The sequence below is a fragment of the Austrofundulus limnaeus genome, unplaced genomic scaffold (assembly GCF_001266775.1).
Source record: "Austrofundulus limnaeus strain Quisiro unplaced genomic scaffold, Austrofundulus_limnaeus-1.0 Scaffold247, whole genome shotgun sequence".
NCBI classification, from domain to species: Eukaryota; Metazoa; Chordata; class Actinopteri; order Cyprinodontiformes; family Rivulidae; genus Austrofundulus; species Austrofundulus limnaeus.
In genome coordinates this window covers 67,336-81,974 of record NW_013952649.1, presented here as the reverse complement: position 1 = coordinate 81,974, position 14,639 = coordinate 67,336, and the positions used below count along the sequence as shown (strand labels likewise).

The window sequence follows — 14,639 nt, the reverse complement described above, 5'->3', positions numbered from 1 at the left end:
GTCCAAATAGTCCTGAAAAGGTACCAAAGATGCCTTGCCATTATCCATGTAGCTTCGGACAAGACCAGAATGTGTGTAAAAGTGTGGCAGGAGATTGTTTACAACGATCACATGTCGGATCCAAGTCCCTTTTGAATTTGCACAATCTGTCTTTAGACCAGTGTAGACGATGTACTACCTTGAATTGAACTATAACATGTTTCACACATATTGAGGACGAATATATATTTTGAATAATTTTTTGCCAAACTGTGTCTACACAGACTGGTTTATAGATATTTTGTGTTGCTGTAGTGGCCATCTTGAATTAACTCCAAAAGTTAATCAGTTGTAGATGCACATCCAATGAATACTTTAAGAAGGTTGCATGCTTCATGAGTTATTTTTTGGACAGAGACACATAAACAAGGACGCACATAGTACACATAAGATCAAAAACATGTGACATTGAAAAAATTCTTAAAGAAACCGGACAGTTATTTAAAAAACAGACATTTACCTTATACATGTCTTCATATTTCAAAAAGAGGACATTCAAGTCATCACGATGCTCCCAAAATTCCTGAACATGGTCAAACCAGGAACCATATCCCACTGTGGAAGAAAAGCCCGTGAGAGTGATGGACTGAACACAATGAATAACAAGCAGTGAAGCTACTAATAAAAACAACCGGGCCTTTTAGTAAAGTATAGTTACACTTGTCATTCATGAAGCGCCGGCAGAACTCCTGGAAGGTTCCACGATAGCTCATGGTCCTGAGAGAACGGTGGAACTGGTAGTAAGACACTACCAGGTCTTTGGGGTTTCTGGCCATGTAGATTACCTGAAAAACAAACAGCAGTCATCTTATTACTTTTGTGTAATGTTATTTGGAATAGAGATGGAAGCTACAACAGGAAGGTAGAGGGTGCACCAATTACAGCTTTCTGACTGATCACTGATTATTGATCTTTAAAAAGCCTGACCTGCCAATACTGATTTTTTAAATAACTGACACTGCTGTCACAGTATACCTTCAATGTTCCAATCTTATTTTGTCGAAAAAAAATTGAACAAAACCCTTGAAACAATCCAAACTTGGTTTGACTGACATAAGGTAGTGCTCACAGCAGAGCAAAAGGGGACAGTGGCTGATTTTCAGACCTTTACAGAAGTAGATAAAATCAGCTTCTCATCTAATCACTGGCTGATTGCAAATGTCCCAAAATTAAGGAAATTGGGGTCAATCGATTTATTGGTGCACTCTTAAAAAAGGTTATGGTTCTGTTGGTGCCATGCTCCTAAGCCGCAGGAAAGTCAAGATTATTCAGTACACATAGTGTACCTTAAACAACTACTGAATAAAGATGATTAGATAAGATTTTCAATGCAATAAATATTTTGATCAAGTGACCTTGGCCTCTCCGTCGTGCATGGCTTTTGGGAGAAATCGGTACGGAAGATGGCTTTTTATCAGGCGAGGTGATGTCAGCTCCTGTGGAAGCACAAAAACAGAAATCAATGGTTCTTAACAATGTGTAAGTGCTGACAGGCACATGTAGTTTAGAAAACATTTTGTGAAGAAAAACTATTTGTCCTGTTTGTAACAGTAAGATGATTGTCTCAGATTAATATACAGTATGTAACTTAAGCAATTATCTACAGATTTCTAACACTTTGTACTATGAAAAAGACGGCCTGATAGGCGCTTCTATCAGAAAATAGTTTTCTTAACTCCTAGCAGACTGATAAGAATCAGACTCAGCACCGCTTAAAAAACAGATTGTTGGATTTATTTAACCAAGTTATGTTGACAAATTCCACTCATCTGTGCTGAGTAAATGTAAAGCAACTTTCAGATTTTCTTTAAAAATAAATGTGAATTCTTTTTTACACATACTCAACTCAGCTGAGTGGAAATTGTTGACATAACTTGGTTAAGTGAATCTAACCTGTGCTCTGCACATTCATTTACGGTGTAAGTAGCAATATAGATATTGAGTTGAGAAAACCAACAAATCAAAGAAATGTGTTCTTTCACACTGTGTTTTTATTGAGACAGGGTTGCTTTAGAAGCCTAAAAATGTCTCTTATTTAGTGTGATTGACTGATTTTGGACTAAGATGTTTGGCTCTTTCTCAAAAGCTCATACGACTGATGTCACTTCTGATAAGACACTCAATACTAACCTGCTGGTAACCGTACCTGTATGATGTCGAGCCCAGGTGTTGGGTACTCCAAGACAGGCAGCTGCTCGTCAATGTTCAAAAGACCAATCTCATCAGGGTCGCCTCCTTCTGCTCCCTGACTTACAAGATACACAACTTCCTGTAGTAAACTGGTGCCTGTGTTTAAAAAAGAAACAAACAGGAACTGATTTAAGGGTGCAGAGAGAACAATCCTGGTATACAACCCCTGGCAAAATGTGTGGAATCACCAGTCTTGGATGAGCACTCATTCAGACATTTCATTCTGTAAAACAAACTCAGATCAAAAACATGAAACAATAATAAGGTCATTCCAAAGTGCAACTTGTTGGCTTTCAGGAACACTCAAAGAAATGAAGAGAAAACATTGTGGAAGTCAGTGAATGTTACTTTTATTGACCAAGCACAGGAAAAAAAATATGGAATCACTCAATTCTGAAGAACTGACTTTGACAATGTTTTCTCTTCATTTCTTWGAGTGTTCCTGAAAGCCAACAAGTTGCACTTTGGAATGACCTTATTATTGTATCATGTTTTTGATCTGAGTTTGTTTTACAGAATGAAATGTCTGAATGAGTGCTCATCCAAGACTGGCGATTCCATACTTTTTGCCAGGGGTTGTAGAAAGATAAAATGTTTTTACAACATATACTGTAAGTACAGTTCCAAAGGTTAAACAGACTCCTTCTGATATCTTGTACAAAGCATGTATGATAAAGTATGATTTGTTTTTAGTAAGTGTAACATGGGAGGAAATGCTGAAGTCATAAGATAACAGATAAACTGCTATCAGAGCCTGAATATATCATCATTCGCTGCCACAGAGTCTGTTTCAGCAATGACCTACGCTGTCGTAGTGTTACTGATGGAGGACTTTGACATTCCTGAGAAAGGAAATGAAACAGGTGTTATCTTTAGACATTGCTTGTGATAGTGGGGTGGGGTGGCTCTGGAAGCAAACACTATAGGCAGACAGGAGGGATCAAAATATTTATTAAATACAAGAACTAGCATCATTGAAGGAATGGCTATTGAACACCGCCTTTCATACTGAATTAAACTATAATCATCTTAGATTAAAAATGATCAAGTTTAATTAATTTTGGTAAAAACTTGAATTTTATATAATCTCTACCCAAACAAACAAAAAAGTAGTGTCAACTGTTAATTGAATTGACTAAATTTATTTATTTAATATAGATAATACAGTAATATTTATTATCTATTTAATAAACATTTTAAATCAATTTCAGTTTTTGAAGTTACGATTCAATGGGGCAAAATAAGCAAGTTTAAAAAGGAGAATAATTTGTTCTTTTACTCTTTTACATAATGCCGTATTTCCAGTGCCACGATTGGGCAACGTCCACCCCCGCCACCTACCAAAAACTGTAAAGTGTTTAAACTGAAACTGAAGGTGCAGAGACTGGAACTGAGAGCTCTGGGAGGAGTAAAGGCATACAGCTATCTGGAGGTGTAAGAACTGATGACTGTGCAGGAACAGCAACTGCAGGCATAGCTAACTGCTACTGATGGTGCTGGAGGCTCAGAGGGCTTGAGGCGAGATGACACTAGGGATGTAAAAGCAGGCGACTGTGGTAGGAGACCCAAAGGAAGTGATGACTGGAAACCCACAGAGATGGGTGACAGGAGATCCCYACCAGCAGGAGGATGGCGCTGGAGAGTGGTGCTCAGACTAAACTAAAGCAATTTAGTTGAAATGAGAAAGCAGCCACTGCCACAAAGAAGGCACTGTTTTCAGTCTGCCCAGTGAAAATACCACATTCCTCCGATGTGAAAGTGGAACACCACATTAGGGATAAAATAAAAAACAAGTGGAGGAATAGTGGTAAAAATATGTAACTGGAAGAAATGCATTATTTATGAAATGATAAATATCCATTTAAAGAATGCAGTATAAGTGGTCATTTTTTTATCCAAATGAAGTAACGTGTTTGGTAACTAAAATGTTTGGTGTTTGTAACTAAAAATTTTAGAARGATATTTTAGGATGGGGTGGCTCATTTAGTAGAGCTGATGCCTCTCAGCAAAAACGTTGCCAGATCAAATCCTGGCCCAGGGACCCTTCTGAGTAGAGTTTCTCTCCGTGCATGTGTGGGTTTTCTCCGGGCAGTCTGGCTAGAGTTAATTGATAACTCAAAATTGTCCCTGTGAGTGTGAATGGTTTTGTCTCTATGTGTCTCTGTTATGGACAAGAGACCTGTCCAGGGTGCACCCCGCCCATCTCACAGTAACTGCTAGATATGGGCACCAGTGACCCCCTCTGAAAGGAAGAAGCAGGTAGATAATGGAAGGATGACCTTTTTCAAGATTTGTCTTTTTTAACCATCACAGCTATTTGGGAGTTAAGCATGAAACAAAAATGAGTCAGATATGTAAAGCCATCATATCATCTCAAGCTGACAGAAGAGACAGGATACTTGGGGGGGAAAAGATGTAACATATATTTTTTCATGCCAAGGTCACCAAGTTCTGTTCTGGCATTCCCTGGAACGTTTCAAAATGGAACCCATTTGAGACAAATGAAAGTTCTTGGCATTAATCTGTAGAACAAGATGTCCCAATACTTCAGCTCCGGTCAGACGTCACTGATACGAAGAAAATAAGCTTCAGTCAGGTCATTATTTCCTGGAAAAGTCTATTTTTCACTGTTGTGTAAAACGTGGTGCTTCTTTTTCTTCAGGCATTTCATAACGCAGCTCATGCAATTTCTTAGGAGTATAAAAATAGCTAAACRCTCTAGATTTGTAGCACTTTTATAACCTTTTCACTTTCTCAAAAGAGCTTTACAATGTTTCTCATTCACACACTCATACAGCACTTTCTGTTATAGATTTTACAGACTACAAAATAACTTGATATATTGTCCCTTTAACAGCAGTAAGCACTTTGATAAGTGAAGGATTTAGTGACTAAAAGACAGCTTGCTGAAGGGGCTGTGGATGAATGGTGGTATAATTATGACAAAGTTGGCAGGGGTCTTATTCAAATAGAATCATCAAACAAAACGTTTTGGATACTTAACTGAATACTAAAGCTGATCCACCACTTACCATCACTAGTGAAGACGAAAGACAGAAACCAAAGTAGCTGCCCAACTGCAAAGTTCAATGAAGAGCTACTGTAAGCCTCTTTTAAAACCAACTGGAAGAAAGCATATCTCCAACATACAATCCATAGTCAAACAGTAGGTAAAAAAACATGGCCTTGCATAACTAAAGAAGACATGGTACAATAAACTAATGGATGACCAATACCCAAAACATGTAGACAGAGATGTAGACCAATCCATGTGTGAAAATGATGTCTCATGCTCCCTGAACCACTCTTTCACAATAAGAGCCTGATGAATCCTGGCATCGTCATCTTGGAATAYGRCCGTGCCATCAGGGAAGAAACAATCCATTGATGGAATAATYTGGTCATTYACTATATTCAGGTAGTTAGCTGACCTCATTCTTTGAGCACAAACTGTTGCTGAATRTAGACCTGACCAACTGCAGCAATCTCACGTTGTAGACCGGAGTTACATCCAGGTGGACACTTGTGTTTTGGACAGGCAGCGTATTGGATGGATGGAAGAACAGTTGGACGTACAACTATGACTTGTCTGGTAGCGCTGTAAGAGAAACCCTCTCCAAAAAGAACATTGCAGAACATCGTGGGTTTGCAAAGTGTCATCTGGATAAACCACAGGACTTCTGGAAAAATGTCCACTGGACACGGTCATACAATGGTAGAGGGCTGGTGGTTTGGAACCTGGGTACCTAGTCGTTGAGCTGACCATGAACTCCTCTGTAGATCAGAATGAGTCAAATATGAGGGCATCTGTCCCAGGGCTGAAGCTTGAACTGAAGACTCTGTTTTTCTAGTTTTCTCTCTCTGCTGATGTAATTTCAGATRTTGTATTGAGCAGAGCTGGGACACAGCTGAGCCTAATCAGCTCATCAACCTCCTACCTTTCATAAGGCTGAGTCTCTGGTGGATTGTTAGTCACTAATGCTGATTAAATCATCTGCTCATGTGCTTCTTATGAATTTGCATTATACCTACCTGTTCTCTGTAGTGATCTCCACATGTTGCTGGATGTACCTGTTCCTTCTGGGGTCCCCTGGAACCTCTTACCTGGTCCAATGTCTGCCATGCCTGCAGTTCAGTTGAAGCATTCTCTCTGTCTGCCTGCTCTCAGTCACACCATCTATTCACCTCTCTGTCTGGATGTTTTCTGCGGGAGAGCAGAACCACAACCTGACGGTAACCCCCAGAACTTGGACAACCAAGTGGACCTAGTAAGAATAATTTTCACATTACACATTAATCTGCAAACCTCTGCTCTAAGAGTAAACTAACTTTCTTAACCTTGGCCTGATTGTGAGCTCATTCTGTGTTCCATTTTTTATTATTATTTCTGGTTGATCTTAAAATCATAATGATTCAGTTCATTAGTTTTCATCTTAAAACTGGCCAAAATAGGATAAGGACCAGACTGGGTCATGATGCAAAGAGACATTGGGCCTCATGCAAGAACCGTTCGTATGCACAGATTTGTTCTTAAGTTGTGYGTACGAGTGATTTAGGAGAATTTGTGGCATTCACCAATGTTTTTGTATTCTAAGATTTTCTTCAGATACGAACAAAATTCACGWGTGGTCCAGACCTGTCGTATATTTTACGTGAAGTCAGTCTGCTGTTATCCAGACGGATTTTCCTCCCTAATAACTTTATATTTCGTCAGTTTGAAGATATTTTGAGTTGAAAATAAATTACACTGTGATTATCTTGATAATAGGCTATTCTGCTTGAATTAGAGTTATAATTTTAAATGTAATAATTTAGACTAACAATATAAATTGTCCATCCGTCCGTTTTCTGCCTCTTATCCGGGATCGAGTCACAGGGGCTGCAACAGAGAGACCCCGCTCTCCCCAGCGACACTTTCCAGCTCGTCCTGGGGGACTCCGAGATGTTCCCAGGCCAGACGGGACACATAATCCCTCCATTGAGTCCTGGATTTTCTCCAAAGTGCCAGACATATTTTGAAAACATTTTAAAATGCTTATTTCAGACCCGCTGAGTGACCAGAGACCACTTGCGACCGCGCCGGGGGTACGGTGCGCAGCGCTGCGGCTTCTGAATAAAGGAAAATGATTTAACACAGTTGTTTATACTTTTAGCAGCTCATTTTATTCCACAGCTGACGCTAATAAAAATGACAGATTTTATTTTCTGGATCTCTGACAGACGGACTTCAATCTCTGAACTCGTAAAGTTTTTCTTTTTTAGTTTTCGCTGTCATTTTCATGAATGGACGCTTCCTGATATCTGAGGCAGGAAACATAGCCTTATATGGTGTTTTTGGGGTGGTAATTATGTTAATCTCCTCTCGTGTGCATGAGCAACTGGATAGAAAAGGTGGAATTTACGCAGCTCATTTACACCTTTTTCCTGAAGATAGAAGAGTTTGTTGAATCTGACGTGRCATGTTCGTACGAACCCTTTGTACGAACAAAAGTAAGAGAAATTTAGGATAAGAATACGAACATGTTCTTGCATGGACCCAATGATCCAAAACACAGCAACTAATCTATAACAGAACAGCTGACCAAAAAATCAAGGTGTTGCAAAAGTTGAGTTAAAGTCCAGAACTCAAGTGGATCGAAATGCTGGTGTGACCTAAAGAGAGCTGAAGAATCCAATATCTGCAAACCTTAATGAACTGAAAGTAGAAATGAGTCAAATTCTTCCACAGCCATGTGAGAGACTGATAACAAATCCACTACTAAGAGCTAAGAGGTGTTGGAATGAGTTTCTCACACAGCTTTTTCATTTTGGCTTCATTTTTGTTAAACTGTGACCTGGAGAACGCTGTTTTTTTTTCCACTTGGGGGTTGATTTCATTTCAATTCAAAAATATTGATCCCAGAGGGAAATTAGATGTTATAGTAACTCATTTAACTAAAGAGTTATTGTAGATGCTGATGGCTGTGGGCAGGAAAGATCTGTGGTGGTCTGTATTACAACCAAACTTAAGAAGCCTCCAACTGAAAAGGTTTTTCTATGACAGTCTGATGAAGAGTATGGTCAGGGTTGTCCACAATGTTCTTGATTTTATGTAAAATCCTTCTTTGCACCATCATCTCCAGAGATTCCACAGTCGTCCCCAGAACAGAACCAKCCTTCTTTATCAGGTTGTTTAGCCCTTTTAGGTCCCTGACTCTGATGCTGCTGCCCCAACAGATGATGGCAGAAGAGATGACGCTCTCAACAACAGACTTATAGAAGATCTGCAGACACTGAAGGATCTCAGCTTCCTTAAGAAGTACAGTCTGCTCTGTCCTTTCTTGTCGACTGCTTCACTGTTGAGTCTCCAGTCCAGTCTGTTGTCCAGATGAACTCTGAGGTATCCAGGTGCTGTAAGCTTTAGTGCTTTTCTCAAAGCACAACTGGGGCCCTCTATTGCACTGTCCTAACAAATCCCTTAAGGAACAATGACACAAAACAAGAACGCAATTGCTTTCATTCTGGTAACGACCTCCGTCTTCTCCCATGATGGAAATAGGATTTAATTTAATTTAAATCATTTTAAAACAACAGATTTTTATTATATCCTGGTATGGAAATCTGTGGAACAAAAAGGGATGAATTAAATTTTTTCCCATTACTTTATGTCTTAAAAAAATAAAGAAGCATGCACTGTCAGCTATGGCACCTTATAAAGCTGTTTAAATCATGCCCAGTCCAGTTTTCCAATGTAGACTCCAACGCTGTGGGCATAAGTTGTAAGTGAAGTCAGATTTAAGTGTCAAGACCAAAGCTATCTATCTCATCTTTACACACTTGTTCCTTTCAAGACCACTGGTGTCTAACTCAGTCACTTTGTTTGAGGTGGGGACACCCTGGACAGATCTCCAGTCCATCACAAGGACACACAGAGACAACCATTCAGACTCTCCCCTACACTGTAAATTGTCCATCTAACCAAGTCTAACTGTGTAAAATCCAGACCAAAATATATATTTAATCTTGTTTTGAGAAGGACACAATGTGTCAGATAATTAACCTTGTTAGTCTGGAAATTGTCTGCACTGGTAGATTATTGGGTGAATGCCTGTTAAGGCATTCATCGTATTGATTTCATGTTTCTTTTTATTCTTTATTCCTTGGATTCTTCCGTACATTTTTTGGACTCTAACTTCTTCCGCAATTTTTGCACTACTTCAACAATTCATACATCAAAACATTCAGCTCATTCAGGAATGGTGTGCTATGACTTTTGGTATTTCAGCTACTTTTACTTTTTTTAGCTATTTCACTTTTTCGACTACTTTTTTGCCATTGAAAATGAATGGGGCTATTTTCAACAACCTTAAAACCCTTCAAATTGTTTTTGAATCTTTACAAAACCTTACACAAATTATTCTGGTTATGCTCTATTTAACTACCTTATGCAAATTGTAGCTACTTTATGCTAATTTTAGCTGTTTTATGCTATTTTAGCTAATGTTCTACTTCTTTTTGCTATTCTTCTGCCTTTTTCTGCTACTTTGTGCTAATTATGCTTCTATGCTTTCTGCTATATTCAGCTACTTGCAGCCATTTTAGCTAATTTTTGGCTGTTATTAGCTAAAATTAGCATTTTAAGCTAAATACATATTTTTTGTGGCTTTAACAAATTTTTTCTGCTAAATTCAGCAAACTTGTGCTCGTTATGCTTCCTTATGCTATCTAAAACACTTGTGGCAACTTTTTAGCTGCTATGCAAAAAACTTCTGCTGTTTCTTCTTCTGCATATTTGCCAGAAATTATCCCTTTTTATTAGTTTTATGCAGTTTTTTCTTCCAAGTTTCATTTTTTACAACTCTTTCAACATCTGGTTGCCAATTAATACTAGTGTCTACAACATTTAGCTTATAATTATGTTAATTTTAGCTACTTTTATGCTAATTTTAGCTGTTTTCTGCCCTTTCTGCTAAAATTCTGTTTCTTTTTGCCATTCTTCTGCTTTTTCTGCTACTTTGTGCTAATTATGCTTCTTACAGATGCTTTCTGCTATATTTAGCTACTTGCTGCCATTTTAGCTAATAATTTTCCTTTATTAGCTAAAGTTAGCATTTTAAGCTAAATTTGTATTTTTTAGCTTTCACAACTTTTTTCTGCTAAATTAAGCAAACATCTGCTTCTTATGCTAACTAAAATGCAGCAACTTTTTAGCTGTTACTTTCAAATTTAACTTATAACAATACTTTGCTAATTCAGCTCAGTTTCAGCTTCTTCAGCAGCTTTCAGCTTACATTTTCTGCGACAGGCATTCACGCTTGCATTTTTGCAGGAAATGCAATTTCTCTAGTTTCACTTAATTTGAGAAGATTCAGACTAGCATCTATTTTAAACGTAATGTTAGATAGCTAATTCTTGCATTGTCGGGACATGCATGCTTTTGCGTTTGTGAGTAAACTGGAGAAAACCCACGTGTGCACAGAAAGAACATGCAAACTCCACTGAGAAAGCTTGATCAGGATTCAAGCCTTCTCGCAGAGAGTCTTCAGACTGCACCACCTTTCAAACAAACTTCTTTTTATGCTGTCATTATGAGGTATTGTGTTTCGAGGTGGAAACATAATAGAATCCAGTTTAGAATAAGGCTATTACGTAACAAAATATGGAAAAATAAAGCACTGAAAACTTTCAGGAAGTGTAAATACTGACATTGTGTATGTATTGAAGATCTAAAATGAAATTCTTTGTTTTATTGTAAAAATATAATACACACACATACATTAACCTGTATTGATGCTTGTAAAACTTTACAATTGAACATGTGCACTGCTCAGAATAAAAATGTTACATAAATGAAATGCATCATTTCAGACTGTCATGGTGGTTCCATGATGGAGCCCTGCTCACCTCCATGTGGCAGTCAGAGCTCAGGCTGAGGTAATGCAGTGCAGTTTAATCTGTTTATTGCCTCTGACTCACCCACCTCTGCATGCGTGAGCTGACAGAAGCTGTTTCAGCTGATAGAAACAGACAATTACTGTCATCCACCCTGCAGAGAGGCTTCGCAGTATCACCACTGATGTGTGTGTGAGAAGGAGGCTGCAGGAGACGGGCAGCCCTGGGTACCTGACTTGGGATAGGTGACGATCCACACGTCGCTCCCTCTGAGGGAGAACTGCTGGATCTCCTCCATCTTCCCCCTGCAGAACGGCGGCAGCCGCACTCCGTCAAATTCGAAATATTTACTCTCGAACTCGATCGGAGTGCTCGGCGTGTCTGCCTCGCTCTCCGCCATCCTCAGCAGCCGCCAGGGCAACACACACACACACACACACACCCACACACACACACACAGCCAGGCAAGCACGCGCGTTCACGTAACGATCCTTTAAACCAGGCGGAGGTGATCCGGCTGTGGTGACGGTGAGGATGGTGATGATGGTGTTGATGGTAGAACTGGATGATGCGCGGCAAATCAGAAGCAGGAGAGGTGATGTAATGCGCGTACCCGAGCAGCCAGCATCAGCACCATGAAGTAGGGAGGGGGCTGCGCGCGCACAGGCTGCAGCTCGCTCCTTTGTACACAACCACAAAATATGATTAACCCTTTTAAAACACGTGATAATTTGTGTTTGTATAAAAACGTTTTTGCATTGCTTATGGGGTGCCGTTTGTAAAGTTACACAGTCAAAAATGATCACCAATATGTTTGTTTTATTTAACCTTTTATAAGAGAAAAATAACACTTTTATTTTTCAAAGTCAGTTTTCACCATATGATTCATACATTTATAAATGTCATAGTTTATAAATTAAATATTTAATGTACAAATTAAATATTTAGTTAACAAGCTAAATATTTAACTTGCAACTTAAATATTTAGCTACCTACCTAAACATTTAACTTGCAAGAAAAATATTTAAGTTGCAAGCTAAATATTTAACTTAAATGTTTAGGTTGCAACTTAAATATTTAGGTAGCTAGCTAAATATTTAGGTTGCAACTTAAATATTTAGCTTGCAACTTAAATATTTAGCTAACTACCTAAATATTTAGGTAGCAACTTAAATATTTAGGTAGCAACTTAAATATTTAGCTACCTACCTAAACATTTAACTTGCAAGAAAAATATTTAAGTTGCAAGCTAAATATTTAACTTAAATGTTTAGGTTGCAACTTAAATATTTAGGTAGCTAGCTAAATATTTAGGTTGCAACTTAAATATTTAGCTTGCAACTTAAATATTTAGCTACCTACCTAAACATTTAACTTGCAAGAAAAATATTTAAGTTGCAAGCTAAATATTTAACTTAAATGTTTAGGTAGCTAGCTAAATGTTTGTCTTAAGCTAAATATTCAGCTCAAAACTAAATATTTAAGTCACAAGTTAAATACTTACCTTGTTAACTAACTGTTCAATTTGTAAGTTAAATATTTAGTTTAGAAACTGACATTTATAAATATGTGAATCATATGGTGAAAAACTGATATTGAAAAATAAATCTGTTTTTTTCTTATAAAGGGTTAAATAAAACAAAAATATTGGTGGTAATTTTTGACTGTGTAACTTTACAAACGGCACCCCATAATTGCTTGCATGGATTTTTAAGATTAAAAAATTAATCACTGTTTAATGTTTGAGCAGATTTTTTTTTTCAAAACCTGAACTGGGGATACTTATTATTAATGTTATCAAGTTTACTGAGGTTCATGTCTGGTTAAAGTTAAAGGGGGCCACTGCAGAGGTACTGAAGAGCCACAGAAACCTGGACCAGACTGAACCAAACCATGTTGTGTTCATCTTAAATTGACTCTAATTTATGAACAGTTTGTATTTGAAACTAAAGAGATGAGTTCTTTATTAATTTGATGAGGGAAACTCTTTGTTTTCTTATTTTTAAGAACAAGTGTAAACCTGTTTATGAATAAGTAAAGCAGGTGCACAGGCAAATATACATCAGCCTTCCCCTTTCAACGGGAGAAAATAAGGTGTTTGATTTCCGAGTTAGCWTGAACGCAGCATGTCAAATAGTTTATTAGTAAACAAATGAAACATACCAGAATCTAGCTCTTTATACTTTTCATTTTCCCCTCTATAAACAATGAAGAAAGACATTTGTTGTGCAAACAATTAGGTTGTTACAAATTACAACTTAATACCTGCTTAATAACGCAGCGGACGTTTCAGAGTGTTCACAATCCTGACAGTACCTGAACGCACCACAGACTGTTTATACCACGGGCTGTCAGCGGCTGCTTGCTTTCCTTCGCGGGCCAGCGGTGAGCACAGCTCGGTGCTCCTACCAGCGACCTGTCCCCGCTCAGGACCTCCCAGCCGGGGCATGTCCCGTCGTCATGTTCGACCTAAACGACGGCTGGAACTTGTCTTTTGCCGGGTGCGGGTTCCTGGGGATCTATCACATCGGAGTTGCTAGTTGCCTGTTGGAGAAGGCTCCGTACCTTGTGAAAGGGGCAACCAGGCTGTACGGGGCCTCCGCCGGGGCTCTGACCGCGTCCGTACTCGCTAGCCAGGCATGTATAGGTAAGAGAAGCAAACTAAAAAAAACAAACAAAAAGCAACCGGTGTGCTTAATTACAACTTAACTACACATCGTTATAAACGTGCTTAGCTTTCCTTGAAGTTGTGCACATCGCACCCCGTCTTTAAGCCAGACTTAACCTATATAAGAGCTTGATCAGTTATCCTAAATAACATTCCAACACTTTAAATAACATTATGCACAATCTCGTGCGATATCTCGCGTGATCTGCGCTCAGTTGTGAAAGTGAMATGGAGAAGTTAAAWGTGACCCATCACATCAGGAAGAGGRTTAAGTMTAAAAGTTGTATGTGGAGAAATAGGCAGGTTGTGTTTTGATTAAAACACTTGCAAAAATTACGTTTTGTCAAAATATAACAAATAAATGTGTTGTCAATGTATCATTTCAATGAACTGTCTAAAATATTATACTAAAAAAATTGAAGCACTTTTTTTTTGAGCATTAGCAACCAAAAAAACCAGATTTTGAGGAAAAAAAACACCTTAAAATGTTGAGATTTTCCCTGTGAGCTATCAAAGCTTTTGTTTCTTTCCAGCTGGGAATTTTTTTTGCCACTTCAATAGAAAGCAGAACTGAATATCTGAATATTAGTATCTTAGCTTCTTCATCATCAGTGGCTTTTTTAAGGGGAAAAAAAACACCTTAAAATGTTGAGATTTTCCCTGTGAGCTATCAAAGCTTTTGTTTCTTTCCAGCTGGGAATTTTTTTTGCCACTTCAATAGAAAGCAGAACTGAATATCTGAATATTAGTATCTTAGCTTCTTCATCATCAGTGGCTTTTTTAAGGGAAAAAAAAAAACACCTTAAAATGTTGAGATTTTCCCTGTGAGCTATCAAAGCTTTTGTTTCTTTCCAGCTGGGAATTTTTTTTG

At 38.2% G+C, this 14,639-nt stretch overlaps 2 protein-coding genes across 2 annotated transcripts in view; one reads left to right on the top strand and one right to left on the bottom strand.

Moving 5' to 3' along the window:
* Positions 1-11,693, bottom strand: part of sult4a1 (sulfotransferase family 4A, member 1) — a 26,243-nt gene extending 14,550 nt beyond the window's left edge. The window contains exons 1-5 of the mRNA XM_014020288.1: positions 11,332-11,693; positions 2,186-2,325; positions 1,395-1,475; positions 698-824; positions 500-594 (exon numbers count right to left, since the gene is read on the bottom strand). Coding sequence (XP_013875742.1) covers positions 500-594; positions 698-824; positions 1,395-1,475; positions 2,186-2,325; positions 11,332-11,500 — 612 coding nt within the window. The 5' untranslated portion in view covers positions 11,501-11,693. The remainder of the gene's footprint in view (positions 1-499; positions 595-697; positions 825-1,394; positions 1,476-2,185; positions 2,326-11,331) is intronic.
* Positions 11,694-13,399: 1,706 nt separating this feature from the next.
* Positions 13,400-14,639, top strand: part of pnpla3 (patatin-like phospholipase domain containing 3) — a gene marked incomplete in the record, with an annotated part of 19,321 nt that continues 18,081 nt past the window's right edge. The window contains 1 exon segment of the mRNA XM_014020286.1: positions 13,400-13,747. Within this exon segment, the coding sequence (XP_013875740.1) occupies positions 13,561-13,747 (187 nt within the window).